The sequence below is a fragment of the Cherax quadricarinatus genome, chromosome 42 (assembly GCF_038502225.1).
Source record: "Cherax quadricarinatus isolate ZL_2023a chromosome 42, ASM3850222v1, whole genome shotgun sequence".
NCBI lineage: Eukaryota > Metazoa > Arthropoda > Malacostraca > Decapoda > Parastacidae > Cherax > Cherax quadricarinatus.
Genome location: NC_091333.1, coordinates 14,894,099 through 14,921,830, shown reverse-complemented (window position 1 = coordinate 14,921,830; position 27,732 = coordinate 14,894,099). Strand labels below are relative to the sequence as shown.

At 39.2% G+C, this 27,732-nt stretch overlaps 1 protein-coding gene across 9 annotated transcripts in view; it reads right to left on the bottom strand.

Annotated features, from left to right (window-relative positions):
- Positions 1-27,732, bottom strand: part of Magi (membrane associated guanylate kinase, WW and PDZ domain containing protein magi) — a 379,317-nt gene that overhangs the window by 82,459 nt on the left and 269,126 nt on the right. For 8 of the 9 annotated variants that reach the window (XM_070093311.1, XM_070093304.1, XM_070093308.1 and 5 more), the window contains 6 exons: positions 20,089-20,303; positions 10,400-10,543; positions 8,859-9,746; positions 4,856-5,053; positions 4,536-4,724; positions 1,430-2,795 (listed from right to left, as the gene is read on the bottom strand). In XM_070093311.1, coding sequence (XP_069949412.1) covers positions 1,430-2,795; positions 4,536-4,724; positions 4,856-5,053; positions 8,859-9,746; positions 10,400-10,543; positions 20,089-20,303 — 3,000 coding nt within the window. The remainder of the gene's footprint in view (positions 1-1,429; positions 2,796-4,535; positions 4,725-4,855; positions 5,054-8,858; positions 9,747-10,399; positions 10,544-20,088; positions 20,304-27,732) is intronic. The other variant, XM_070093312.1, reaches the window with a different exon arrangement.

Below are 27,732 nucleotides of genomic sequence, written 5' to 3'. Positions count from 1 at the left end.
TGACACCCGAATTGCCATGACAGTGACCTCCATTGAAGACACCGCAAGACTCCACAGCGGACAACAACCAAATCTTCAAATGGACCACTCAAAACAATATGAAGTTCAATGAAGAGAAATTTTAACTATAGCCTCTCCTCACTTAGTGACGTACTCATTTACTGACGACTCGGACTTACGACGTGCTCACTGACCAGTATACATACCTAAACAATAAATATTAGAGCTGATTTCCTCTATTCTGTTTATTACAATATACAGTACACTACTGTATAAACAATTGAAAAATATACTAAAAGTGCTATAAAAGGTGCAAGGATGATATTAAATCAATATCAAAGATGGTTGACATAAACCCACTACCATTAAAGTAAGCTCCTGGTTTAGCAACAAGTTAGTTTACCAACACAGTATTAGGAACAGAACTCTGTCGTTAAGTGAGGAGAGGCTGTACTCAGATATGAAAAACTTTAGGAAATTAAAACTGTATCAGGATATACAACAAATTCTAACCATGAAAAAAGAGCGAAAAAGTAATGTGAAGGACTTGGGATTGATAATGTCAGAAGATCTTGCCTTCAAAGACCACAATGTATCTACCACATCTGCTAAGAAAATGATAGGATGGATAATGAGAACCTTCAAAACTACGGATACCAAGCCCATGATGATTCTCTTCAAATTCCTTGTTCTTTCTAGGCTAGAATACTGCTATACACTAACTGCCTCCTTCAAGGCAGGCAAAATTGCTGACCTGGAGAGTGTACAAAGAACTTTCACAGCACACATAAGTATGATAAGGCACCTAAATTACTGGGAACAGTTAAAGTCCCTGGATTTGCATTCCCTGGAATGGAGGCGAGAGAGATGCATGATAATATACACTTGGAAAATCCTAGAGGGATTAGTACCAAACTTACACACAAAAATCATTCCCTATGAAAGCAAAAGACTCGGCAGGAGATGCAACATTCCCCCAGTGAAAAGCAGGGGTGCCACGAATACACTGAGAGACAACACAATAAGTGTCTGGGGGCCTCCCAGCATACATAAGGGGGATTACCAACAGATGCCTGGCTGTCTTCAAGAAGGCACTGGACAGGCACCTCAAGTCAGTACCTGACCAGCCAAGTTGTGGTTCATACGTCAGTTTGCATGTGGCCAGCAGTAACAGCCTGGTTGATCAGACCCTGATCCACCATGAGGCCTGGTCTCAGACCAAACTGTGGGGGCATTGACCCCCAAAACCCTCTCCAGGTATACCTATACTTTTTGTTATGTTTATCTCTCTGCATTTTTGTGTGTTCACTTTTAATTCCCATCTTTTATATACCCACCTAAATTCCTCCTCCAACCTTTGTAACTTTTCAGAAAAATATTAATAGAACTGTCTCACTCTCTCACACTCTCTCATTATTTATAATATTACCTGGGCATGCTGACTGGTGCTGGATGTTCGTATTCGAAGCTGGTTGACTCTTTCCTTCTCCCTAAACTGTCTGCTTGACTATTATAACCAGCAGAATTATTCTGGCCATAGTATGGAGGATAAGGATTCCTGGCAGGCGGGATTTGGGCTTGTGAACTGTATCCTGAGTCTTGACGAGGCAGGTCATAGCCATCTTTGGGGTACTGCATGTAGCCATAGCCTGAGTTTTGCTCCATACTTGTATTGTGATGATTGTTATTGATATGATTTGAGCTGCTACCATTATTTTCATTATAATAGGGATACTGAGAGTATCCCTGGTTGTTGTATTCCTTTGTCGGTGTCTTCGCTTGATTCCTTTTTATATCACTGTCATCACCGTGTTGTTGATAATAACTGTCTTGGGCATACAAGTCATGGTGATAATTATAACTGTTCTGATGAGGAGCTGGACCCTCGCCACGGAAACCCTGACTATCACCGATATAATTTTCGTAATTATTTTGTTCTAAACTAACCTGACTCATCTGAACAGACATGTTATTGACCTTGGTATCATACTGTGAATCTACTTGACCCCCTGTATATGAAAATGCACCTGGAAAAGGTGCATGTACAGAGGTAGGTGTATACAGGGGCCGGTAGTCTGTGTTACCTTCCATCTGTCTATTTCCTTCTCCAGACCCACTAATGTCAATTCCACTCATGACATTTGGGGTCTTAGGTCGATTACGAGTATCTACAAGTGGTGTCTTGGGTCTGTTTGGAATCACCTCCTTTGGCTGTGAACTGTACATATCTGCCGTGGGAGTTTTGCTTCTAAACAGCCCAGCTGCAACTCCAGACTTCTTCGGACTTGACTGTTCCTTTCGAAGTCCTCGAGACTTGGATGGAGAACTAAGCCCCCCTCGCTGCACCATGATTACCGCCTCTTGTCCCTGGGCACAGTCTTTAAGCACCTGCACTACTTCTGTGTGGCTCATTCCTTTCACATTTATATTATTTATGTCAACTAAAATGTCACCCTCTATCAAGTTTTTACACCTTCCACGATCTAATATTTTTTTTACTTTCTGGCCATATGCACTATCAGCTATTGTAAAGCCAAACCCATTAGTTCCTTTCACTATTGGTATAGTCAAATATTCAGGTTTGCTTAATGCTGAGGGGTAAAAATCCAAAATATCAGGAGTGTGATCAAAATTTTCTGAACTAAGGAGGTCAGCACTACCAGGCCTTGGAACCTGCTGCACACGTTCAGGATTACTCAGGTCAGGCATAGATTTTGCAGTATTCATACTTTCACTCGAATTATTCCTCGATCGTTCGTATCCTTCACCAAACACTGACTTAGAAGACCGAGCATCTGTAATCATAACATTGGAAATAATATTAGTCAGTATTCAGCAGTTTATAAACAAATACAGAATCCTGTGCTGATAGTCTTTACATATCATTAAAGGAATCTGAATTAATAATCACATATTTTCTTTTACCAAGCTGTAATTAGATATACAGTATATATGTACATAATAGAAATATATATATGACATTTTAAAGTCACAGCTCTAATTAATAGCAAATCTGGATAAAACTGCTCAATAGGCATATATACGAAAAATACGTTCAAGTACGAATAGCTAAGTAGAAAGTACAGTAAAGCATCAATTTAAGACCCAATTTAATAAACAAAATCTGTGACTGGATAACATCTAGAAACAACAGATAAAGTCCACTAAATCCAGAATTGTCCATTATTGTTATGGTTCACTAGCTTAATTGAATCTTGATTTAACAGAATTGTCCATCATTGTTATGATCATGAAAAATAATTTAATCTCATCATTCAGATTTGACAGACATTCGGTATTAACAGACAGCCCCTTCCCAATATCAGTCTGTTTAATTGTTTCATTGTGCTCACTGCTCAACTCTCTCAAAGAGGAAGCTGACTAACAAGTATTATTTCGCAATGTTCTCTGACTGATAAGAACTTCAATCTGTCCTCCAGTTCATATGCATTATTGTTACTAAACATCCAAGTTAAAATTTTAACAAGCATTATAATTACAATATGTAATTTTCTTACAGAGTGTAGTCTCATAAGCAAGTACATATGTGTAGTATTACTTGTAGCCATTTTGCTTGGTTAGGTTTGTTTTGGTCAAACTATATTCCTGCTCAAAACTAGCCTAACCTAACAAAACATTTACAAAAAACTTTTCCACACCAACTGTATCCCACCACAGTAGGACAAAAAAAAAAAGTATCAGTATCACAATCCAAATGAGCTTCTGAACTGAAACATTTCTACCCCTTCTTCAGAGTGCAGCTACTGTATTTTCCACCTCCAGGACTCGAGTCTGGCTAACCAGTTTCTCTGAATCCCTTCGTAAGTGTTACCATGTTCATATTCCAACAGAGTATGTCAAAACCTAAAAACCACTTGTTTCTACTATTATCTAACACAATAATTCACTCCTGATTGATCTTAAAGCCCCTAACATCTCAAACTATCTTCACATCCTCCCTCCACCATTCCTAGGATAACCCTTACTCATTCTTTCATTCTATTCTGCTAATTCTTTGCATATTATTCACACTATTCATTGGTCTCAAACATAACATCTCCACTACTTCCAGCTTCCTCCTTCCTGTAGCAATTAAAACCCATGCAAAATAGGATGCCTTAGAGATTGTATAAATTTATAGTGGAGGGAAGGAAGGGTAGGGGTTGTCCAAGGAAAGCTTGTAAGTAGGGGTAAAACAGACTGTGTATGCCAGGGGCTTGGACATCCAACAGGCATGTGCAAGAATTATAGATAAGAGTAAGTGGAGGCAAATGGTTTTTATGATTTGACGTGCTGTTGGAGTGTGAGCAAGGTAACATTTATGAAGGTATTCAGGAAAACCAGTTAGCTGGGCTAGAGTCCTGGAGGTGGGAAGTACAGTGCTTCCACTCTGAAGGAGAGTTAGGGATACTGTAATTTGAAGGAGCATCAACTACAAAATGGATACTTATATGATGTAATCTTGCCAACACTACATTTCATAACCCATTGCTATTATACTTATGAAAACAAAACAGTATCTTATCCTAACTCACCAGCTGATGTAACAGCTACTGTAGTCACAATTTCTGTGTTGGGGTCATTAGGATCAAAAGGTAAAGGGTAGCCTCTGCAAACTTCCAGGTACACTGTTCTACCAGGATCAATGTTTTGGAACATGTTCACCACATCAGCATGGGTGTATCCCAACACACATGTATCCCCTACATAAACTAGCACATCCCCTGTAAGAACAATGTAAAAGTGAGAGTATATTTTTATTTGTAATATGACAATCAGCCTAGCACGTTCAATACAAACAATTTAATTAACACTGAGAATATATATTTTAGCATTTTAACTGAGTAAAAATTACCAGTTCGAAGTTTTCCATCCTGCCATGCCGGGCCATTAGGTACAACACTTTTTATCTGGAGAAACTCCTCTTCATTATCATCTCCCCCAACAATCGTAAACCCCAAACCTCGGGAAGACTTAACAAGACTGGTGCGTATGAATTCACCTTGTAGTTCTGCTGGATTGCGTGTAAACAATACACCTTGTCCAGAGCGATCTGCAAAACCAAACAAACCATTTTATTATCTACCTGCATGATAACTATCATGCTACAGATTAGGAGAATTTAATCACTGGCTTTTATTATAATGTTCACACAAGTTTCACAACCTTATGAATCTTTCAAAAACAAATAATGTGGGGGTCAAACCTTGCAGGCTCAGTCTCAAGAATCCTGTAAATTATGTATTATACTGGACAGACTATGTTTATGGAATTAATAAATTTCAGTATACAGTATTGACAAGTAGTAGTACTGGGGTGGACCGAGTTACTAGACACCTGAATGACCAGAGATAATGTGAAATAAAAATTAAAATATACAGTGTATGATTCAGAATAAAGCAATGGATGATTCATTATCAACATTTTTCCTAAAAGAGAAATAAGGTGAGAAAATCTGTGCAACAAATGAACTTGTGAGCTAAGAGAAAAAAGGTGAGCGGTGCGTTGAGGTATCTGTGGAGACAAAAAAACGTTATCTATGGAGGCAAAGAAGGGAATGTATGAAAGTATAGCAGTACCAACACTCTTGTATGGGTGTGAAGCTTGGGTTGTAAATGCTGCAGCGAGGAGGGGGCTGGAGGCAGTGGAGATGTCCTGTTTGGTGTAAGTATTATGCAGAGAATTTGGAGTGTGGGAATTAGGAGGAGGTATGGAATTACTCAAAGTATTAGTCAGAGGGATGAAGAGGGGTTGTTAAAGTGGTTTGGTCATTTAGAGAGAAAGGATCAAGGTAGAATGACTTGGAGACTGTAGAAATCTGTAGGGGAAGGGAGGGGTTGGGGTCGTCCTCAAAAAGGTTGGAGGGAGGGGATAAAGAAGTTCTTGTGGGCGAGGGGCTTGGACTTCCAGCAAGTGTGTGTGAGTGTGTTAGATAGGAGTAAATGAAGACAAATTGTGTTTAGGATCTGATGAGCTGTTGGAGTGTGAGCAGGGTAATATTTAGTGAAGGGATTCAGGGAAGCTGGTTATTATAGATTTTAGCCGGACTTGAATCCTGGAAATGGGAAGTACAATGCCTGCACTTTATAGGCGGGGTCTGGGATACTGACAGTTTGAAGGGACTTCTAAACTGTCGTATCTGAGCACCTCTGCAAAGACAGATTATGCACGAGTGAGGTTAAAGTGTTGAATGATGATGAAAGTATTTTCTTTTTGGGGATTTTCTTTCTTTTTGAGCCACCCTGCCTTGGTGGGAGACAGCCGACTTGTCGAGAAAAAAAATTAGAAAAAAATTATTAAATGTAGATGAAATGAAAGGTGTCACAGTTGTCTTTGAAGATTTTCAAAAATTGCAAAAGTTGGCAGAGTAGCAGTAGAGAGAGATGTGTCAATTATTATTATAATCTTGGGGGAGTGCTAAACCCATAGGATTATACAGCACATGTGGGGGGGGGGAATGGAAGGCATTCAGGCTCAATTCAGGGAACTGGAGCACAGATCCAATTCCCTAGATCAAGAGCCCCTCACCAGCATCAAAGAACCTCCCTTGAGGAGAGAAATATGTCAAGACAGAAGCTAAAAGAAAACACAAAAGTGCAAGGAGAGAGTAAGGAATCTAGAGAATTAAAGATTAGAAGGCACAAGTATGTGTATGTACATATCCCACAGGATAACGGATTACTAGTCCCTTGTTATCAGCATTTTAGTTGCCTCTTACGACATGCATAGCTTACGGAGGAAGAATTCTATTCTACTTCCCCATGGAGATAAGCAGAAATAAACAAGAAACTAGTAAGAAAATAGAAGAAAACTCAGAGGGGTGTGTATATATATATATTATATATATATATATATATATATATATGATGAAAGTATTTTCTTTTTGGGGATTTTCTTTCTTTTTTGGGTCACCCTGCCTCGGTGGGAGACGGCCGACTTGTTGTATATATATATATATATATATATATATATATATATATATATATATATATATATGCTTGTACATGCATGTGTAGTGTGACCTAAATGTAAGTAGAGGTAGCAAGACGTACCATCCTACCATTATATATCTTCTTTCAACAAACCAGCTGTATCCCACTGAAGCAGGGTGGTCCAAAAAGAAAAACAAAGTTTCTCCTCTTATATTTAGTAATATATACAGGAGCAGATAGATCTACAAAAGATGAGGTGAATCATAGATTGTACATGGGAACAAAAGTAGTAGTGGTGTTCAAGTCTGTGAAAATTGGTAATCCAGTACAGTATGCTCAATAACTGCCCACAAGCAGACAGAAACTCAGAATATTAATTGATCTGTATATTCCTCCCCCTTCTGGGATCCTCTTCAGTTCAGATCCTCTTCTGAAAAGGATCCTAAAAGGGTGTCAAAATATATAGCTCTACAAATTTTCTGAGTTTCTGTCTCCATGTGGGTTAATATTGAGTACTGACAGGTGTTCATTACACTTTAGTTATTCCCTGTACAATATATTCAATGAGGAAGCACTGAACCAATAATGTTCATTAAGTGTCTAAGTCTGTTAAAAAAAAAATTGTCTATGGAAGGAAAGACAAGTGCATCAGAGAACAGTTATCCATACAAATTCACATGGGTTGTATTCCTAGATATCTCACAAAACCAGAGACCACAAAAAATACAAAATTAAGTCTATATAATAAATTTTATTTCAAATTTTGGTTCATTTTACGTTTGAGACTGTCTCTCTAATAAATGATTCTAATCTAGCTAATATTTTAACTCCTAACAAATAATGATCAGAAGAGAGAGATTTGGGATTGGGAAAGCCACAAAACCAGAAAAGCATTGGATAATTGAATTTTTTTACTAGTCGCCTTCCATATAAACATTAGACACTCTACAAGTGAATGGGGGTAAAAACTGTAGGGATGATGTTAGTGATGCTCATATTTTCATACTGGTTTGATGAATGATCTTTAAATGTTGTAGTGAGAAGGTGGTTGGATGATTTGGAAATGCTATATTTGAGATCAATGTGTTGTGGGAATATTACCAAGAATAAATAGTGAAAAAGTTAGAAACAGTGTGGTGATATGAAGTATAATTCAGAGAGAATATGGATTATTGAGATGGTTTTGTCATTTAGAGAAGATAGAGCAAGACTGATTAACAAAGAGGGTGTATAAAGCAGAAGTGGATAAAAGGTGTAGGGAATGTCTGAGGAAGGGTTGAAAGTGATGCAGCGTTGGAAAGGTAGCAGCTTGACCATCCAGCAAACACATGTTACTATGTTACACTGGAGTGGAGGGAAACAGTCTTCTGGGATCTGAAGTACTGTTTGAGTGTGAGCAAAGTTATGTATGTGAAGGGATATAGAAGCAGTCAGCAGGATCTGAGTTTTGGAGATGGGAAGTACAATTCCAGCACTTTGAAAACTGGTTTGCCATTCAGTGAGTCATTAGACCGTAATGTCTGTACCCTTTTGTCAAGACAGCAAAATAAAATTAAAAATCATTTCCTCATAAAATAAGTGAGGCCACTACAGAATAATACATAAATTTCAAAAATTTGTGAAAAATGGTTACTAAGTTAGTTGTTTTCACATTCAACCACCCAAACTTATTAAGTAGCTTTGAGTGTAGCATATCTTATTAGTGTGTTATCATTATTAGTGAGCAAAAAAAAAAAAAAATCCACACATCAGGTACCATCAGAAAATATTTTATCAGGACAAGCCCCTAAATACTGCATTCCAATTCACATACAGAAATAAATATTAATATAATCTAAATTACAAACAAAACGTCATAGCTTTAGTCAGCCCAGCAAGACAATCATTAGCATAAGCATTAAGCAGCCAACACTATCTGGTGAATACCTTTCCGTCTTAAGCTGACTGCCGATACTACAGGGTCCTCCGATGGACGGTAGAGGGGGGATGCAGATGGGGTAATAGCAGTGTAAGAATAATAGCTGGAGAATGATCTTTGGTGATGAATCATAGGATATGACAAATCCTGACTACTTGACAGTGGAGAAGAGAGAAAACGATTAAGTGGAATTGGTCCAGGAGAAGGAAACTGGATGGGAGAGGAAGAGTAACTCCATGGATGGCTAGGTGAGAGAGACTGCCCTGAGCTAACACACCAGGAATTAGAAAGATTGTTTACACTACTCTTTGGACTACTGTAAGACCTCCCAAATGATGGGGATGGACCCTTTGGAGAGGATGAGGCTTGAGGTACTCGGGGATGAAGGAAATTTGGAGCAATGGTTTGGTAGTTTGGAAAGTGAGGTTTGGCAAAATTTGGTACTATTGTTTGATTAAAAGTAGGATTCTTTACCTCTTGACTTTTAAGACCTTGACTTAGTATAAGTTGCTGGTTTTTACTAACATTACTTTGCTTACTGGCAGGAATATTTTGATCATTTGGATATATATTTTTGGAAGAGAGAGCTAAATTATTTGGCTTTAAAACCTGAGAACCTGGTGACAAATTATTTGTCTTGTAAGGAGCACCACTGGCCAGATGCACTGGATCCATGGGATTTGAAATTATAATGTTTTGTCTATCTATAAGATTAGAATGCTTAGGTGATATATCAGGATGTTTGTGATTAGGAGAAAGAGAGCGAGGACGTGGGAGGGAGTTCTTGTCCATACGGTTGTGGACCCTTTTACTCGTTTGCTGCGCTTGTACCTGCAGCTTAGTGTCTTTGCCTTCTGATGCCAAGCACGGTAAACAGGGCAGGTACAGCATGAGCCCTAGAACAACCCAGAGACAATTCACTTACAAACAAAGGCAAGCAAGTCAAACTATTTAGCCAAAGACAATATAAATTTATGATACGTTTTTGTTGCTTGCACAATAACACGTAACTATTTCTTCCTACAGGCAATGGCAAAACATGAAACTTATTTTGTTAGCTTACACACAGTTTCTAAAAACAAAAAACAAACAAAAAACAGCAGAGTGGTATTTGTCTCTGGACTGTTACAACAGAGACATTATTAGATGCAAACTACAAGTGGCATGCAAGACATGTCCCCTCTTAGGCCTAGAAAATTAGAGAGTTAGAATCCATACTAGAATTTGTCAAAAGAATGCAACAAGATAAGAAATCCAAACAATATGAAAATTTTGCCCTTTTGTTTTCCGGAGATATTATGTAACTTAACACTTTGCCCCTAAAAATTCTGTATGGCTCAGAGGGGCCATGCCTGCATCACCTAGAAGAGATGGCCCACGTTCATAAAAGGCAAAGTGTTGACATGTTACAACTTTACAAAGACAAACATTCAAGTGCATCACAAGATACTGAGAAGAGAAGATTCTTAAACACACCGCCTTCACTGAACACTGGCAAGGATGAAGGTTGCTTAGGTACCTGTGTGGGAAGACTTTAGATTGCACTCACTGTTTGCGCGCTTATGCCCACTACCAGAGGTAGGCTGCGAGCCTTCAGTAGCACTTGGAGCTACTCCGCCACCAGTATCTGAGGCCGACTTCTTTTGCCGGGGAAAAGTGTTGTTCCCACCTTCTGCTGGGCTACTCCCTCCACCTGTACCATTAAAAAAAATACTTCGACTTTAGATGGATTAGTATTATATGGAGCACTAAACCTGTATGAGTCATTCAGTAGTTTTGGACAGACACTTTAGATGGATTAGTATTATGTGGAGCACTAAACTTGCACGAGTCATTCAGTAGTTTTGGATGGAATAACAGGCAAATTGCCAACAACTGTGGTAAGACATAAACACTGAAAGAGGCTTAGAGTGTGATGACAGAGCCAAAATGCTATAATGTTTCACATTACTATAAAAATTTCAGAGAATGCAGACTATGAACATGGGGAGGAGGAAAACTACAAATTTAATAGTGGTAAAATTTGTCCAATGACACCACTACAACACACTCAACACACAAAACTCATTTTCTACAAGAAAAAGAACAAATCCTGTACTCTTCTGCAACGACTTAAATCACTGTAATACAGAGGTATTATATAACTCATAATCAATCACTGGGATTTATTAACCAATGAATCTCTTCCACTGTCTTCCATCTAGTTATTTGTTACTCCACATGCCTCACTGACCACCTCTCTTACTTAGGGGATTGAGGGAAATAGGTGCTGGTGGAGAGCTCTTTATCCAAGGAACTGGCAATCATCTCACCTTCCTTGGGTCAAACATAATTATATCCCACTTTCCCATGAATTTAACATTAATAATTTATCCCACTGTACATGCTATCGGTATCTCAATCCTTTATCTGACCTATCTCAGTACCTGGCCTCACTTAAGAAGTTGGAAGAAAATTATTTCATATGCTTTTCATGCCTACTGAATAGCTGCAAAATGATGGAATCCACAATTTCTGAATGTAGTAATAGGTAAGACACCCCATCATCAATTCTACTTAAGTAGCAAATCAAACTCTTACATCCCCCCCCTCCCATCATCATACACCCAAACTAAGCAAAAACTTGCCATAAGCTTCTTAGTGATCTATATAAGAATAAATCATAATTTACACCTGGAAAATGCTTGAGGCTGTTTAAAATCTCCACAATAAAATATTGTAGCTCATTACCAAAGCAATGAGCACAATACAAAAAATGCAAAATAATATCAGTTAAAATCAGGTGTATACAAATGTGCTGAGAGAACTCTGAGCATAAAGCAGGGGTACAAAAGTACATGTACTGAGAAAAAAACCTTATGAGTCTGGCCTAGGACCAGTATGCAGGAGTAGCAAAACTCTCAAAATCCCTCAAAAGTATCAGGCTGCAGAGAATTTGTACTTTGGAGATTAGAAGAAGGTGCAGGGGCCACTAAAATTATTATAAAGAGGGCTGTGGAGGGATTAATCAAGTGGTCTGGATATTTAGAGAGGATGGAGGAAAATATGATAACTTGGAGAATGTATAAACTTATAGTGGAGTGAAGCAGGGATGGAGGTCATCCTAGGAAAGATTGAAAGGAGAGGGTAAAAGAAAGTTTTGAATGTAAGGGACTCTGACATCCAACAAGCATGTGTGAGCATGTCAGACAGGTAAGATTTTTTTTTTATAGTGATATTTTATCAGTAGAAATTTAAAATTTCTCCTGATGTGGGTTGTGAGGGAAAAGTTCAACAGATAGGAGTATCGAGCAAGTACAGTGGACCCCCGGTTAACGAACTTTTTTCATTCCAGTAGTATGTTCAGGTGCCAGTACTGACCGAATTTTTTCCCATAAGGAATATTGTGAAGTAGATTAGTCCATTTCAGACCCCGAAACATACACGTACAAACGCACTTACATAAATACACTTACATAATTGGTTGCATTTGGAGGTGATCGTTAAGCGGGGGTCCACTGTATATGGTAACAATAGTTTGATTGCCGGCTACTTGTTAAGGTAGGGTAAGTCTAGCTCCCACTATCCCCCCCCCCCCAAAAGGTGACGTGTGGGGCTCCGGTCAAACAGTAATCACTCGACTCGCAGCTCCCAGCACTACTGTAAGTACACGCCTGCTCATATTTTAGTTGACTTATTGGTTGAAAGCTTCACTTTTGACCAATAATAAACTTAGTCCCTTCAGCCTTGATATCTCATAAATATTTTAATAATCACCACGTCTTTTAGGTATTGTACTTATCATGGAGAGTGATTTCTTAAGCAGTGGGTAACCTCTCTCTCTTTACAGCTTGGAATGACAGATTGGGTCACCTGCCAACCAACGAGAAGAATTGATGGAGACGGACTAAAGTCCTGAGACGTCCCATGTTGTATCTACTTACCTGTGTACATGTATGCCATCGCAGGACGTAACCCCTCATCATTGCAGTGGTAAAGAACCTGCTTTCCTGTCATCTGGACTGATTATTCACGGTTATACTCGGTGAAGAACGAGCCGTTGGATTGTCACCAACACCTGCGACCCCCCCCCACATCATCACCAACGGCTATGGTTTCTACAAGACGGTGTCAACCTCCACCAGACACCCCATTATCAAAATATATATATTAGCGTTGAGTTCAAATGTCATTTTTTCATTTCATTTTTCATTTTTCTTTCAAATAGGATATACCTTTCATGTTTTACTGTTTTATGTTTGCTTTAATAAATAATAAAGTGTTTATCTTTGTGAATTATTATTTCTTTTTCTATTCATTAATTTTCCTGAGGAGGAGCCAGCCTTGGTAATAGTACTGTCTGAAGTTGTTACAGGGCTGAGTAAGCCTTCACATGGGTCTTAGTCATTTGATAGCCCACTCAGTGGAAATTTTTCATCATTTGATTGAGGCCTTCCACTGGTTCATCAGTCCACCCCATAAAAAAAAAAAAAATTCAACAAGTCGGCCATCTCCCACCAAGGCAGGGTGACCCAAAAAGAAAGAAAATCCCCAAAAAGAAAATACTTTCATCATCATTCAACACTTTCACCTTACTCATACATAATCACTGTATATCATTTTACACAGGTGCCCAGATACAACAGTTTAGAAACATATATAAAGATATATATAACATATCCCTCCAAACTGCCAATATCCCAAACCCCTCCTTTAAAGTGCAGGCACTGTGCTTCCCATTTCCAGTACTCAAGTCTGGCTATATAAAAATAACTGGTTTCCCTGAATCCCTTCACTAAATATTACCTTGCTTACACTCCAACAGCTCGACTGACTCACGAAATCATAATGACACGATTGCAAAACCATACCACGGGTAGGGTTTGAACCCGCGGTAAGAGAGTCTCTAAACTCCAGATCGTCGCGTTATGTAAAGTAAAAGGACACAAGTGCAACTAATGTGACATTTTATTGTGGCAACGTTTCGCTCTCCAGGAGCTTTATCAAGCTTTATCAATGGCTTGATAAAGTTCCTGGAGAACGAAACGTTGCCACAATAAAATGTCACATTAGTTGCACTTGTGTCCTTTTTACTTTACATATTGTCGGTAATTCTACCAACTTTATTACAATCGTCACATTAACCACTGGGCCAGCTAGCTTCAATAAGATTCGTCCAACTAGGTACATTTCTACACCATAGGAAGGTTGGCATAGGCACCACTGTGTCCACAAATGCAAGTTTTTACAGACGAATCTCCCGCTAGCATGGCCGTCATAGTCATGCTAGCGGGAGAGTTCATGCATGCTTGCACTTCCAGCAAGCTCATGCACGCTTGCTGGAAGTCCAAGTCGCTCGCCCACAAAACCTCCTTTACCCCGTCCCTCCAACCTTTTCGAGGACAACCCCTACCACACCTTCCTTCCCCTACAGATTTATACGCTCTCCGTGTCATTCTATTTTGATCGATTCTCTCTAAATGACCAAACCACCTCAACAACCCCTCTTCAGCCCTCTAATACTTTTCTTAACACCACACCTTCTCCTAATTTCCACACTCCGAATTTTCTGCATAATATTTACACACTGCCCTTAGACGGGACATCTCCACTGCCTCCAACCACCTCACTGCAGCATTTACAATCCAAGCTTCACACCCATATAAGAGTTGGTACCACTATACTTTCATACATTCCCTTCTTTGCCTCCAAAGATAATGTTTTTTGTCTCCACATAAACGTACCTCAACGCACGACTCGCCTTTTTTCCTTCATCAATTCTTTGGTTAACTTCATCCTTCATAAACCCATCCGCTGACACGTCAACTCCCAAATACAGTGGACCTCCGCCTTACGATATTAATCCATTCCTGGGAGCTCATCGTAAGCCGAAATTATCGTTAGCTGAATTAATTTTCCCCACAAGAAATAACAGAAATCAAATTAATCAGTTCCTGACACCCCAAAGTATGAAAAAAAAAAATTTTACCACATGAAATATTAATTTTAATATACACAAACTGAAGACGACATGCACAATTACTACTCTACTAAGTATAGAATACATGACACTTACCTTTATTGAAGATCTGGCGATGATTGATGGGATGGGAGGAGGGGAGAGTGTGGAACTTATTGTTTAGAAGAGGAATCCCCTTCCATTAGGACTTGAAGTAGCAAGTCCTTTTCCAAGGTTACTTTCCTTCTTCTTTTAATGCCACTAGGACCAGCTTGAGAGTCACTGGACCTCTGTCACACAACAAATCTGTCCATAGAGCTCTGTACCTCCCGTTCCTTTAAGACTTTCCTAAAATGGGCCATAACATTGTCATTGTACAGGTTGCCAACACGGCTTGCAGTAGCTGTGTCAGGGTGATTTTCATCCGTAAAGGTTTGCAGTTCAACACACTTTGCACACATTTCCTTAACCCTTAAACGGTCCAAACAGATCGACGTTCAAATTCGTAGTGCTACAAAAGTAGATCTACTTTTTATTACATATTTTCAAATATAACAAAAAAAATGTAGGTAAAAGTTTTTTTGCACGTTTTCAAATGTAAAACAAAAAAGATCTATATTTTTTTTACATACTTTCAGATGTTGAAAAAACATATATATACGTTTGGACCATTTAACCCTTTGGGGGTTTCGGACCTACTAGTACGTCTTACGACCCAGGGTTTTTGACGTACTAGTACGCCTAAATTCTAGCACCTTCAAATCTAGTGAGAGAAAGCTGGTAGGCCTACATTGTAAGAATGGGTCTGTGGTCAGTGTGTGCAGTATAAAAAAAATCCTGCAGCACACAGTGTGTAATGAGAAAAAAAAAAAACTTTGACCATGTTTTTGGATTAAAACAGCGACTTTTCACTGTATTTTCATATGGTATTTATTGTTGTATTCTAGTTTTCTTGGTCTCATTTTATAGAATGGAAGACATGTTACAGAAATTGAGATGATTTTGACTGCTTTTACAATGAAAAGTACCTTGAAATTGAGCTCAAAGTAGCAGAAATGTTCGATTTTTACCGAAGTTCAAAAGTAAACAAATCATGCGAAGCGCCCAATACACATCAACTGGTGAGTCTAATAGTCTTTCACAAGTGCGCTGATATTATTTATACCATTTCTACACTAATGCAGTAGTCTGCATAACAGTAAATCTTATTCTTTTTGTAAGAATAAAAATTCATAGTGGAAAGCCAAAGAAATATAAGAGGGGCCTGGGGATGTGACTAACGAACAGAGAACTTGTTATTTTAGTGCCAGGAATGTCTTTCTTGTTTATTCTGGACCCTATTCGGAAATTGGTATCTTTTGAAATTTGTGAAATTGGCAAAATTGATAAATTCTGACCACTTTATTGGATAGTTGAAATCGGTAAATGGGTGTTTCTTGTACTCATTCGATAGAAAAAATGGAGTTCTAGCGAAATAGTTATGATTTTTGTTGACTAGTACACTGGAATTGGCCGAAAATAGGGCTCGAAGTGGGCAAAATCGCCGATGCGTAAACATCGTCGAGACCACTAACTTTGCAAGAGCATAATTCCGTAAGTTTTCCATCAAATTTCATACTTTTGGTGTCATTATGATTAGGAAAAGATTCTTTATCTTTTCATAAAATAATAATTTTTTTTTTTTATGAAATTTGGCCGACCCTGAGAACAAGTCTCTGAGAGGACCTGTCAACCCCCAAAGGGTTAAGGGTTAATCTCTCTTTTCAATTCCATACTAATTCACCCTTTTTACCACAGGGATGGCACTAGAAGCTTTCTTGGGGTCCATGGTGACTTATTTTGCAGTTACAAGCACTAAAAACACTGGGATAATGTGAAATGTACCGAATGTATGTGTAGATGCGACCACACTGGCTGGCTTGTAAACACTGGTGCTGAGACCACACGTGAAATGCGTCCCGGACGAATCACGTAAGGTGAGTTTTTTATCGTGAGGTGAGGCAAAATTTTTGCATTCAAATGCTTCATATGGAGGATTTAACGTAATGCGATGCGTTCATAAGGCAGGGGTCCACTGTATCTGAAAACATTCACTTCTTCCATACTCCCTCTCTCCAATGTGATATCCAATTTTTCTTTATCTAAATCATTTGATACCCTCATCACCTTACTTTTATCTATGTTCACTTTCAACTTTCTACCTTTACACACCCTCCCAAACTCATCCACTAACCTTAGCAACTTTTCTTTAGAATCTCCCATAAGCACAGTATCATCAGCAAAAAGTAACTGTGTCAACTCCCATTTTGTATTTGATTCCCCATAATTTAATCCCACCCCTCTACCCAACGCCCTAGCATTTACTTCTTTTACAACCCCATCTATAAATATATTAAACAATCATGGTGACATTACACATCCCTGTCTAAGACCTACTTTTACCAGGAAGTAATCTCCCTCTCTCCTACACACCCTAACTTGAGCCTCACTATTCTCATAAAAACTCTTTACAGCATTTAGTAACTCACTACCTATTCCATATACCTGCAACATCTGCCACATTGCTTCCCTATCCACTCTACCATATGCCTTTTCTAAATCCATAAGTGCAATGAAAACTTCCCTACCTTTATCTAAATACTGTTCACATATATGCTTCAATGTAAACACTTGATCTACACATCCCCTACCCATTCTAAAGCCTCCTTGCTCATCTGCAATCCTTCTCTCTGTCTTACCTCTAATTCCTTCAATAATAACCCTACCTTACACTTTTCCTGGTATGCTCAGTAAACTTATTCCCCTATAATTTTTACAATATCTTTTGTCCCCTTTCCCTTTATATAAAGGGACTATACAAGCTCTCTGCCAATCCCTAGGTACTTTCCCCTCTTTCATACATTTATTGACTCAAGAAATCGTAATGACACGATTGCAAACAAACCATACCCCCGGCCGGGATTGAACCCGCGGTCATAGTCTCAAAACTCCAGCCCGTCGCGTTAGCCACTAGACCAGCTAGCCACAATAAGATTCATCCAACTAGGTATATTTCTACACCATAGGAAGGTTAGCACAGGCACCACTGTGACCACAAATGCAAGTTTTTACAGACGAATCTCCAGCTAGCGTGGCCGTGACGAACTCTAGCTCAAGTCATTACGATTTCTTGAGTCATGTTGACGGCAGTGAAGGGACTTGAGCTAGAGTTCGTCACGGCCACGCTAGCTGGAGATTCGTCTGTAAAAACTTGCATTTGTGGTCACAGTGGTGCCTGCGCTAACCTTCCTATGGTGTAGAAATATACCTAGTTGGATGAATCTTATTGTGGCTAGCTGGTCTAGTGGCTAACACGACGGGCTGGAGTTTTGAGACTCTATGACCGCGGGTTCAATCCCGACCGGGGGTATGGTTTGATACATTAATTAAACAAAAATACGAACCACTCCCACACTATATCCCCCCCTGCTTTTAACATTTCTGTCATGATCCCGCCAGTTCCAGTTGCTTTACTCCCTGTCATTCTATGTACGCCTCACGCACTTCCCCCACACTCACATCCTGCTCTTCTTCACTCCTAAAAGATGTTATACCTCCCTGCCCAGTGCATGAAATTACCGCCTCCCTTACTTCATCGACATTTAAAAGTTCCTCAAAATATTCCCGCCATCTACCCAATACCTCCAGCTCCCCATCTACTAACTCCCCTACTCTGTTTTTAACTGACAAATCCATTCGTTCCCTAGGCTTTCTTAACTTGTTTATCTCACTCCAAAATTTTTCATTTTCTGCAAAATTTCTTGACAGTGCCTCTCCCACTCTATCATCTGCTCTCCTTTTGCACTCTCTTCACCTTTCTTTTACTCTCCATATACTCTGCTCTTCTTATAACACTTCTGCTTTGTAAAACCTCTCATAAGCTACCTTTATAACTTTTATCACACCCTTTACTTCATTTCACCAATCACTCCTGTTTCCTCCTGCACCCACCCTCCTATAACTACAAACTTCTGCCCCACATTCTAATACACCATTTTAAAAACTATTCCACACCCCTCCACCCCCCCCCCCCCCCCGCTACTCATATTTGCACTAGCCCACCTTTCTGCCAATAGATGCTTATATCTCACTGTAACTTCCTCCTCCCTTAGTTTATACACTTCACCTCTCTCTTACTTGTTGTTGCCATTTTCCTTTTGTCCCATCTTTCTCTTACTCTAACTGTAGCTACAGCTAAATAATGATCTGATATATCAGTTGCCCCTCTATAAACATGTACATCCAGAAGCCTACCCATCAACCTTTTATCCACCAATACATAATCTAACAAACTACTTTATTACGTGCTATATCATACCTTGTATACTTATTTATCCTCTTTTTCATAAAATATGTATTACTTATTACCAAACCTCTTTCTACACCTAGCTCAATTAAAGGCTCCCCATTTCATTTACCCCTGGCACCCCAAATTTACCTACTACTCCCTCCACAACATTTTTACCCACTTTAGCATTGAAATCCCCAACTCCAAGTACTCTCACACTTGGTTTAAAACTCCCCACACACTCACTCAACATTTCCCAAAATCTCTCTCCTCTACACTTCTCTCTTCTCCAGGTGCATAAATGCTTATTATAACCCACTTTTCACATCCAACCCTTATTTTACTCTACATAATCCTTGAATTTATACATTTATATTCCCTCTTTTCCTGCCATAACTTATCCTTCAACATTATTGCTACTCCTTCTTTAGCTCTAACTCTATTTGAAACCCCTGACCTAATCCCATTTATTTCTCCACACTGAAACTCTCCCACCCCCTTCAGCTTTGTTTCACTTAAAGCCAGGACATCCAAATCATAAAATTTAAGCTTCTCCAAACATGAAGTTATCAGAAATACTGCCAGGACATGTGAAGAAGTCTTCAAGATGAAACTCGACCAGTATCTCCACCAAGTGCCAGATCAACCAGGGTGTGATGGATATATGGGCCAGCAGACTGCAGCCTGACTAACCAGGGAAGTGGGAGTAGGAAAACTCTCAAAACCAGTCACAGGTATATCTTTCTTTCTTTCTTTCAACACACAGGCCATATCCCACCAAAGTGGGGTGGCCCAAAAGGAAAAACGAAAGTTTCTCCTTTTACATTTAGTAATAGATACAGGAGAAGGGGTTACTAGCCCCTTGCTCCCTCACAGGTATATACCATAATAAAATAAAGGAGCACTGTTGATGCTATAAATATGAATATTTTTAATGAGGCACTGAAATCTCTTACAATACACTATTAATTACCTTGAGTTGGGGTAACAGGTTGCTTCTTGGCCACGATGACAGGATTCTCATACTGTGTCTTTCTGTTCACATGGTCAATATAATATGTGCCATACTGGGGGTCATCTATTCGTTCCCAACCAAATGGTAGCTCATCCTCTCCACATTCCTCAGCATTTTGCTTCTGAACACGTGCTAGCCTTGGATCTAGCCATGAAGATGTGCCATTCATGTGACTGAAAAACAAAAAAATAAAGAACAAAATCAATATACCAGTAATCTTGCCAATAATCTCAATTTTCAAGAGAATCTTTTTACTTTTACCGAAAGTTAACTTCGGAGTTACACCTGTTAATAGTTCAAGGGATTATAACCCCCCTGCAGGCATCACTGGAAAAGAAATACAGCATTGAATTAACTATAAAGAGACAGTAGACATGCACGAAAATAATAAATAATGAATATAAGTAGATTTTTCTATAATTTATCTATCACCTCACCTTCCATGAATGCAAAATAGTGGTACTCCCTGGATGGTTCTTGTGTACAAACCTACTATATTTAGGAGAGTTGGAATGGATAGTGAGGCTCAGGTTAGAATACATAGGAAAGAAGGAGATTATTTCCAGTAAAAGTAGGCCTTAGACAAGGATGCGTGATGTCACCGTGGTTGTTCAATATATTTATAGATGGGGTTGTAAGAGAAGTGAATGCGAGGGTCTTTGCAAGAGGTGTGGAGTTACAAGATAAAGAATCAAACACAAAGTGGGATGTGTCACAGTTACTTTTTGCTGATGACACTGTTCTTGGGAGATTCTGAAGAGAAGTTGTAGAGGTTGGTGGATGAATTTGGTAGGGTATTGTAAAAGAAGAAAATTAAGTGAATATAGGAAAGAGTATGGTTATGAGGATAAAAAGATTAGGTGACGAAAGATTGGATATCAGATTGGAGGAAGAAAGTATGGAGGAAGAGGTGAATGTATTCAGATATTTGGGAGTGGACGTGTCAGCAGATGGGTCTATGAAAGATGAGGTGAATCATAGAATTGATGAGGGAAAAAGGGTGTGTGGTGCACTTAGGAGTCTGTGGAGACAAAGAACTTTGTCCTTGGAAGCAAAGAGGGGAATGTATGACAGTATAGTTTTACCAACACTCTTATATGGGTGTGAAGCATGGGTGATAAATGTTGCAGCGAGGAGAAGGCTGGAGGCAATGGAGATGTCATGTCTGAGGCCAATGCGTGGTGTAAATATAATGCAGAGAATTCGTAGTTTGGAAGTTAGGAGGAGGTACGGGATTGCCAAAACTGTTGTCCAGAGGGCTGAGGAAGGGTTGTTGAGGTGGTTCGGACATGTAGAGAGAATGGAACGAAACAGAATGACTTCAAGAGTGTATAAATCTGTAGTGGAGGGAAGGCGGGGTAGGGGGTCGGCCTAGGAAAGGTTGGAGGGAGGGGGTAAAGGAGGTTTTGTGTGTGAGAGGTTTGGACTTCCAGCAAGCATGCGTGAACGTATTTGATAGGAGTGAGTGGAGACAAATGGTTTTAAATACATGACGTGCTGTTGGCATGTGAGCAAAGTAACATTTATGAAGGGATTCAGAGAAACCGGCAAGCTGGACTTAAGTCCTGGAGATGGGAAGTACAGTGTCTGCACTCTGAAGGAGGGGAGTTAATGTTGCAGTTTTATAAACTGTAGTGTAAAGCACCCCTCTGGCAAGACAGTGATTGAGTGAATGATGATGAAAGTTTTTCTCTTTTGGGCCACTCTGCCTTGGTGGGAATCGACCGATGTGTTAGTAAAATAAAAATAAAGCTAAGAGATGTTAGATTGGAGTGGGTAAACACAGGTTGTTTATTTTTTTATTTGTCATGCTATTAGGGTGTGAACAAGTAAACATTTATAAAGGAATTCAGGTCAACTGGTTATTTGGAGGTAGGAGGCACAGTGCCTGCACTCACGAGGATGAGTGAGAATGTTGCTGTTCAAAGTGCCATTTGAGATGTGATGTCCACTCACTTTCGGCAAGACAGCTAGTGAACAAAAAATGTATGGAAGGGTTGCTGGAACTTGTAAAAATTTATAATAGAAACAGTCTACATAGAAAAATGACATAGAACTGATGAGAAAGAATTCACACCAGACAGAAAAAATGCATAAGGAACAAAACAACTATTCACAAAATTGAGAAAATCCTAAGTTTTTCTTCACATATACAAAATTCAAGCAAAAAAAAAACACACACACACACACACACACACACACACACACACACACCAATAACCGAGTCAATACTCACAAGAGATTCACATACAGATACTGAAAAAGAAATTAACAAATTCTGAAAGAACACTACAATTCAAGATTCAGCAATCCACTCGATGACAAGAAACTTGAGGACCCTGATACTGTACTTTCTTCATTACCTCTTCCCAACCAACAAATCATACATCTGAAATCCAGTAAGCACAAAACCTCTAGAATTTGAAGAAGGAATAGATAGTAAGCCCACACAAGCAGCACCTGAGCTGTATTCTGCATTCTCTAGAGAAAGAGCTTACATCTAGGAGAAATCCCACAGGCCCTAAAATGTGTAGACATAGTTCTCTTCACAAATGAGACAGAATAGAATTAGCATCACTCATAAAAATCTTGAAAAGGGTGAGATACCAATTACTGAGTTTATGGAAAAGCATGACCCAGGGAACAAGAAGCAATCAGGTTCAATCCAAGGAAGTGAACAGTAGCTCTAATTTCTTGAATCAACAGCCCTTTTATCAGTATCAAGGCAATCCATTAGTTACACTCATGGAGGAGTGAAATGTCAGTTTATATAATTGATATAATGAAAGGATTCTCCTAAACTATGTGTTTATTGAAATTTGGATGAGCATTAGGTATATACCTTGGATGAATTTCAAGTTTTTCTACTCCTGAAGTGCAGCTTTGATGCACTGAACATGTTTTCAGAGGAGTGACTGATGTGTGATCATTACTTAGAAGTAGCTAGTGGAAGTAATATGTAAGTGAACAATTACTGGAAGAAAGAGTAGTTAGTTTGAGAATAAACGATGATGTGTGGAAGGAGCTTGCAGTTATGTAGGTTTAAAATACACAGTTTAAAGTGTGCAGATGAGAACCTGCATGTGATTACAAGAAGAAAAAGAAAATAATGGTGGGATGAGGTTACAATAATGATAAACATAAAAAAAGATGGCATAGGAAAGATTTTTATGATGTATACATAATGCAAAGAAGAACTGCACAATTTTTTTTAAGAGTTACAAGGAGTGAAACAGTACAGTATATGAAACAATGAGTTAGGCAGTGCACCAAATTTTACTAAAAAATAATAGTTTTGAATGATATATCTCTCTTGATCCAAGGAAGGGGCACTATTTTTTTTTCCTTGGATGGAACCTGATTACCTCCTATTCCCCCAGGTGATGTATAACACGTAAAAGCTAAGCACTCCCCCACGAATAAAATCAATCTAAGATGTAACTAGGGCTAAAAAAAATAATGTCAGTAAGAATGAGTGTGATAAAAAAAATTTTTTTTATTATCATCATCACACTGGCCGATTCCCACCAAGGCAGGGTGGCCCGAAAAAGAAAAACTTTCACCATCATTCACTCCATCACTGTCTTGCCAGAAGGGTGCTTTACACTACAGTTTTTAAATTGCAACATTAACACCCCTCCTTCAGAGTGCAGGCACTGTACTTCCCATCTCCAGGACTCAAGTCCGGCCTGCCGGTTTCCCTGAACCCCTTCATAAATGTTACTTTGCTCACACTCCAACAGCACGTCAAGTATTAAAAACCATTCGTCTCCATTCACTCCTATCAAACACGCTCACGCATGCCTGCTGGAAGTCCAAGCCCCTCGCACACAAAACCTCCTTTACCCCCTCCCTCCAACCTTTCCCAGGCCAACCCCTACCCCGCCTTCCTTCCACTACAGACTGATACACTCTTGAAGTCATTCTGTTTCGGTCCATTCTCTCTACATGTCCGAACCACCTCAACAACCCTTCCTCAGCCCTCTGGACAAAAGTTTTGGTAATCCCGCACCTCCTCCTAACTTCCAAACTACGAATTCTCTGCATTATATTCACACCACACATTGCCCTCAGACATGACATCTCCACTGCCTCCAGCCTTCTCCTCGTTGCAACATTCATCACCCATGCTTCACACCCATATAAGAGTGTTGGTAAAACTATACTCTCATACATTCCCCTCTTTGCCTCCAAGGACAAAGTTCTTTGTCTCCACAGACTCCTAAGTGCACCACTCACCCTTTTCCCCTCATCAATTCTATGATTCACCTCATCCTTCATAGACCCATCCGCTGACACGTCCACTCCCAAATATCTGAATACATTCACCTCCTCCATACACTCTCCCTCCAATCTGATATCCAATCTTTCATCACCTAATATTTTTGTTATCCTCATAACCTTACTCTTTCCTGTATTCACTTTTAATTTTCTTTTGCACACCCTACCAAATTCATCCACCAATCTCTGCAACTTCTCTTCAGAATCTCCCAAGAGCACAGTGTCATCAGCAAAGAGCAACTGTGACAACTCCCACTTTGTGTGATTCTTTATCTTTTAACTCCACGCCTCTTGTCAAGACCCTCGCATTTACTTCTCTTACAACCCCATCTATAAATATATTAAACAACCACGGTGCCATCACACATCCTTGTCTAAGGCCTACTTTTACTGGGAAATAATTTCCCTCTTTCCTATGTACTCTAACTTGAGCCTCACTATCCTCGTAAAAACTCTTCACTGCTTTCAGTAACCTACCTCCTACACCATACACCTGCAACATCTGCCACATTGCCCCCCTATCCAGCCTGTCATATGCCTTTTCCAAATCCATAAATGCTACAAAGACCTCTTTAGCCTTATCTAAATACTGTTCACTTATATGTTTCACTGTAAACACCTGGTCCACACACCCCCTACCTTTCCTAAAGCCTCCTTGTTCATCTGCTATCCTATTCTCAGTCTTACTTTTAATTCTTTCAATAATAACTCTACAATACACTTTACCAGGTATACTCAACAGACTTATCCCCCTATAATTTTTGCACTCTTTTGTCCCCTTTGCCTTTATACAAAGGAACTATGCATGCTCTCTGCCAATCCCTAGGTACCTTACCCTCTTCCATACATTTATTAAATAATTGCACCAACCACTCCAAAACTATATCCCCACCTGCTTTTAACATTTCTATCTTTATCCCATCAATCCCGGCTGCCTTACCCCCTTTCATTTTACCTACTGCCTCACGAACTTCCCCCACACTCACAACTGGCTCTTCCTCACTCCTACAAGATGTTATTCCTCCTTGCCCTATACATGAAATCAGCTTCCCTATCTTCATCAACATTTAACAATTCCTCAAAATATTCCCTCCATCTTCCCAATACCTCTAACTCTCCATTTAATAACTCTCCTCTCCTATTTTTAACTGATAAATCCATTTGTTCTCTAGGCTTCCTTAACTTGTTAATCTCACTCCAAAACTTTTTCTTATTTTCAACAAAATTTGTTGATAACATCTCACCCACTCTCTCATTTGCTCTCTTTTTACATTGCTTCACCACTCTCTTAACCTCTCTTGTTCTGCATATACTCTTCCCTCCTTGCATCACTTCTACTTTGTAAAAACTTCTCATATGCTAACTTTTTCTCCCTTACTACTCTCTTTACATCATCATTCCACCAATCGCTCCTCTTCCCTCCCGCACCCACTTTCCTGTAACCACAAACTTCTGCTGAACACTCTAACACTACATTTTTAAACCTACCCCATACCTCTTCGACCCCATTGCCTATGCTCTCATTAGCCCATCTATCCTCCAATAGCTGTTTATATCTTTCCCTAACTGCCTCCTCTTTTAGTTTATAAACCTTCACCTCTCTCTTCCCTGATGCTTCTATTCTACCTTTTACTCTCAGTGTAGCTACAACTAGAAAGTGATCTGATATATCTGTGGCCCCTCTATAAACATGTACATCCTGAAGTCTACTCAACAGTCTTTTATCTACCAATACATAATCCAACAAACTACTGTCATTTCGCCCTACATCATATCTTGTATACTTATTTATCCTCTTTTTCTTAAAATATGTATTACCTATAACTAAACCCCTTTCTATACAAAGTTCAATCAAAGGGCTCCCATTATCATTTACACCTGGCACCCCAAACTTACCAACCACACCCTCTCTAAAAGTTTCTCCTACTTTAGCATTCAGGTCCCCTACCACAATTACTCTCTCACTTGGTTCAAAGGCTCCTATACATTCACTTAACATCTCCCAAAATCTCTCTCTCTCCTCTGCATTCCTCTCTTCTCCAGGTGCATACACGCTTATTATGACCCACTTCTCGCATCCAACCTTTACTTTAATCCACATAATTCTTGCATTTACACATTCATATTCTCTTTTCTCCTTCCATAACTGATCATTCAACATTACTGCTACCCCTTCTTTTGCTCTAACTCTCTCAGATACTCCAGATTTAATCCCATTTATTTCCCCCCACCGAAACTCCCCTACCCCCTTCAGTGAATAATTTTATAAGGACAATTTTACATTTGGGGATTTTCTTTCTTTTTGGGTCACACTGCCTCAGTGGGAGATGGCCGACTTGTTAAAAAAAAAAAAATTTTTACATTTATTGAAATCTTGTATAAGGGTGCACACTGAAGCATACAAGTGAATAAGTGAGTAAGGAAGCTTTGTTGCATTTATTAATTTAGAAAAGGCATGATAGGGTGAATAGGAGAGCAATGTGGCAGATGTTGCAAGTGTATGGAATAGGTGGTATGTTACTTAAAGCAGTTAAGAGCTTTTACGAGGATAGTGAGGCTCAGGTTAGCATGTGTAGGAGAGAGGGAAAATTATTTTCCAGTAAAAGTAGGCCTTACACAGGGATGCATGTCACTACAATTGTTTAACATATAGATGGGATTGGAAAAGAAGCGAGTGCTAGGGTACTGGGGAGAGCTGTGGGATTAAAAGATAAAAAATCCAACACAAAGTGGGAGTTGTCGCAGTTGTCTTTTGCCAATGACATGGTGCTCTTGGGAGATTCTGAAGAGAAAGCTGCAAAGACTAGTGGATGAATTTCAGAGGGTATGTAAAACAAAAAAAATTAAAAGTGAACATAGGAAAGAGTAAGAAAAAATTTAGGAAGTGAAAGACTGGATAACAGATTGGAAGGAGGGAGTACACAAAAAAGAGTCTTCAATAAAGGTAAAAGTGATGTTAAATGCTCATTTATCCATTTCATTACTCATTTATTTTTATTTCTCATTGTTTTCTGCATGTAAAACTATAGTTATTCTCTATAAAATGTATATTTTGTTAATATTTATGGGTGTCTGGAACGGATTAATTGGATTTACATTATTTTTAACGGGAAATATTGCTTCAGTTTTCATACAATTTGGTTTTCGTCCGACTTTCTGGAATGAATTAATCACGAAAACCGAGGTTTTGCTGTATGTAGGTTCATATGAACACAAATTAAATTGTAATAAAAAACTGTCAATGGATAAACAGATGCCGAGGGGTTCAGACTGCGGTTCGTAAACTGAGAGTCCGACACTCTACCGTCTAGACTTGCCCAG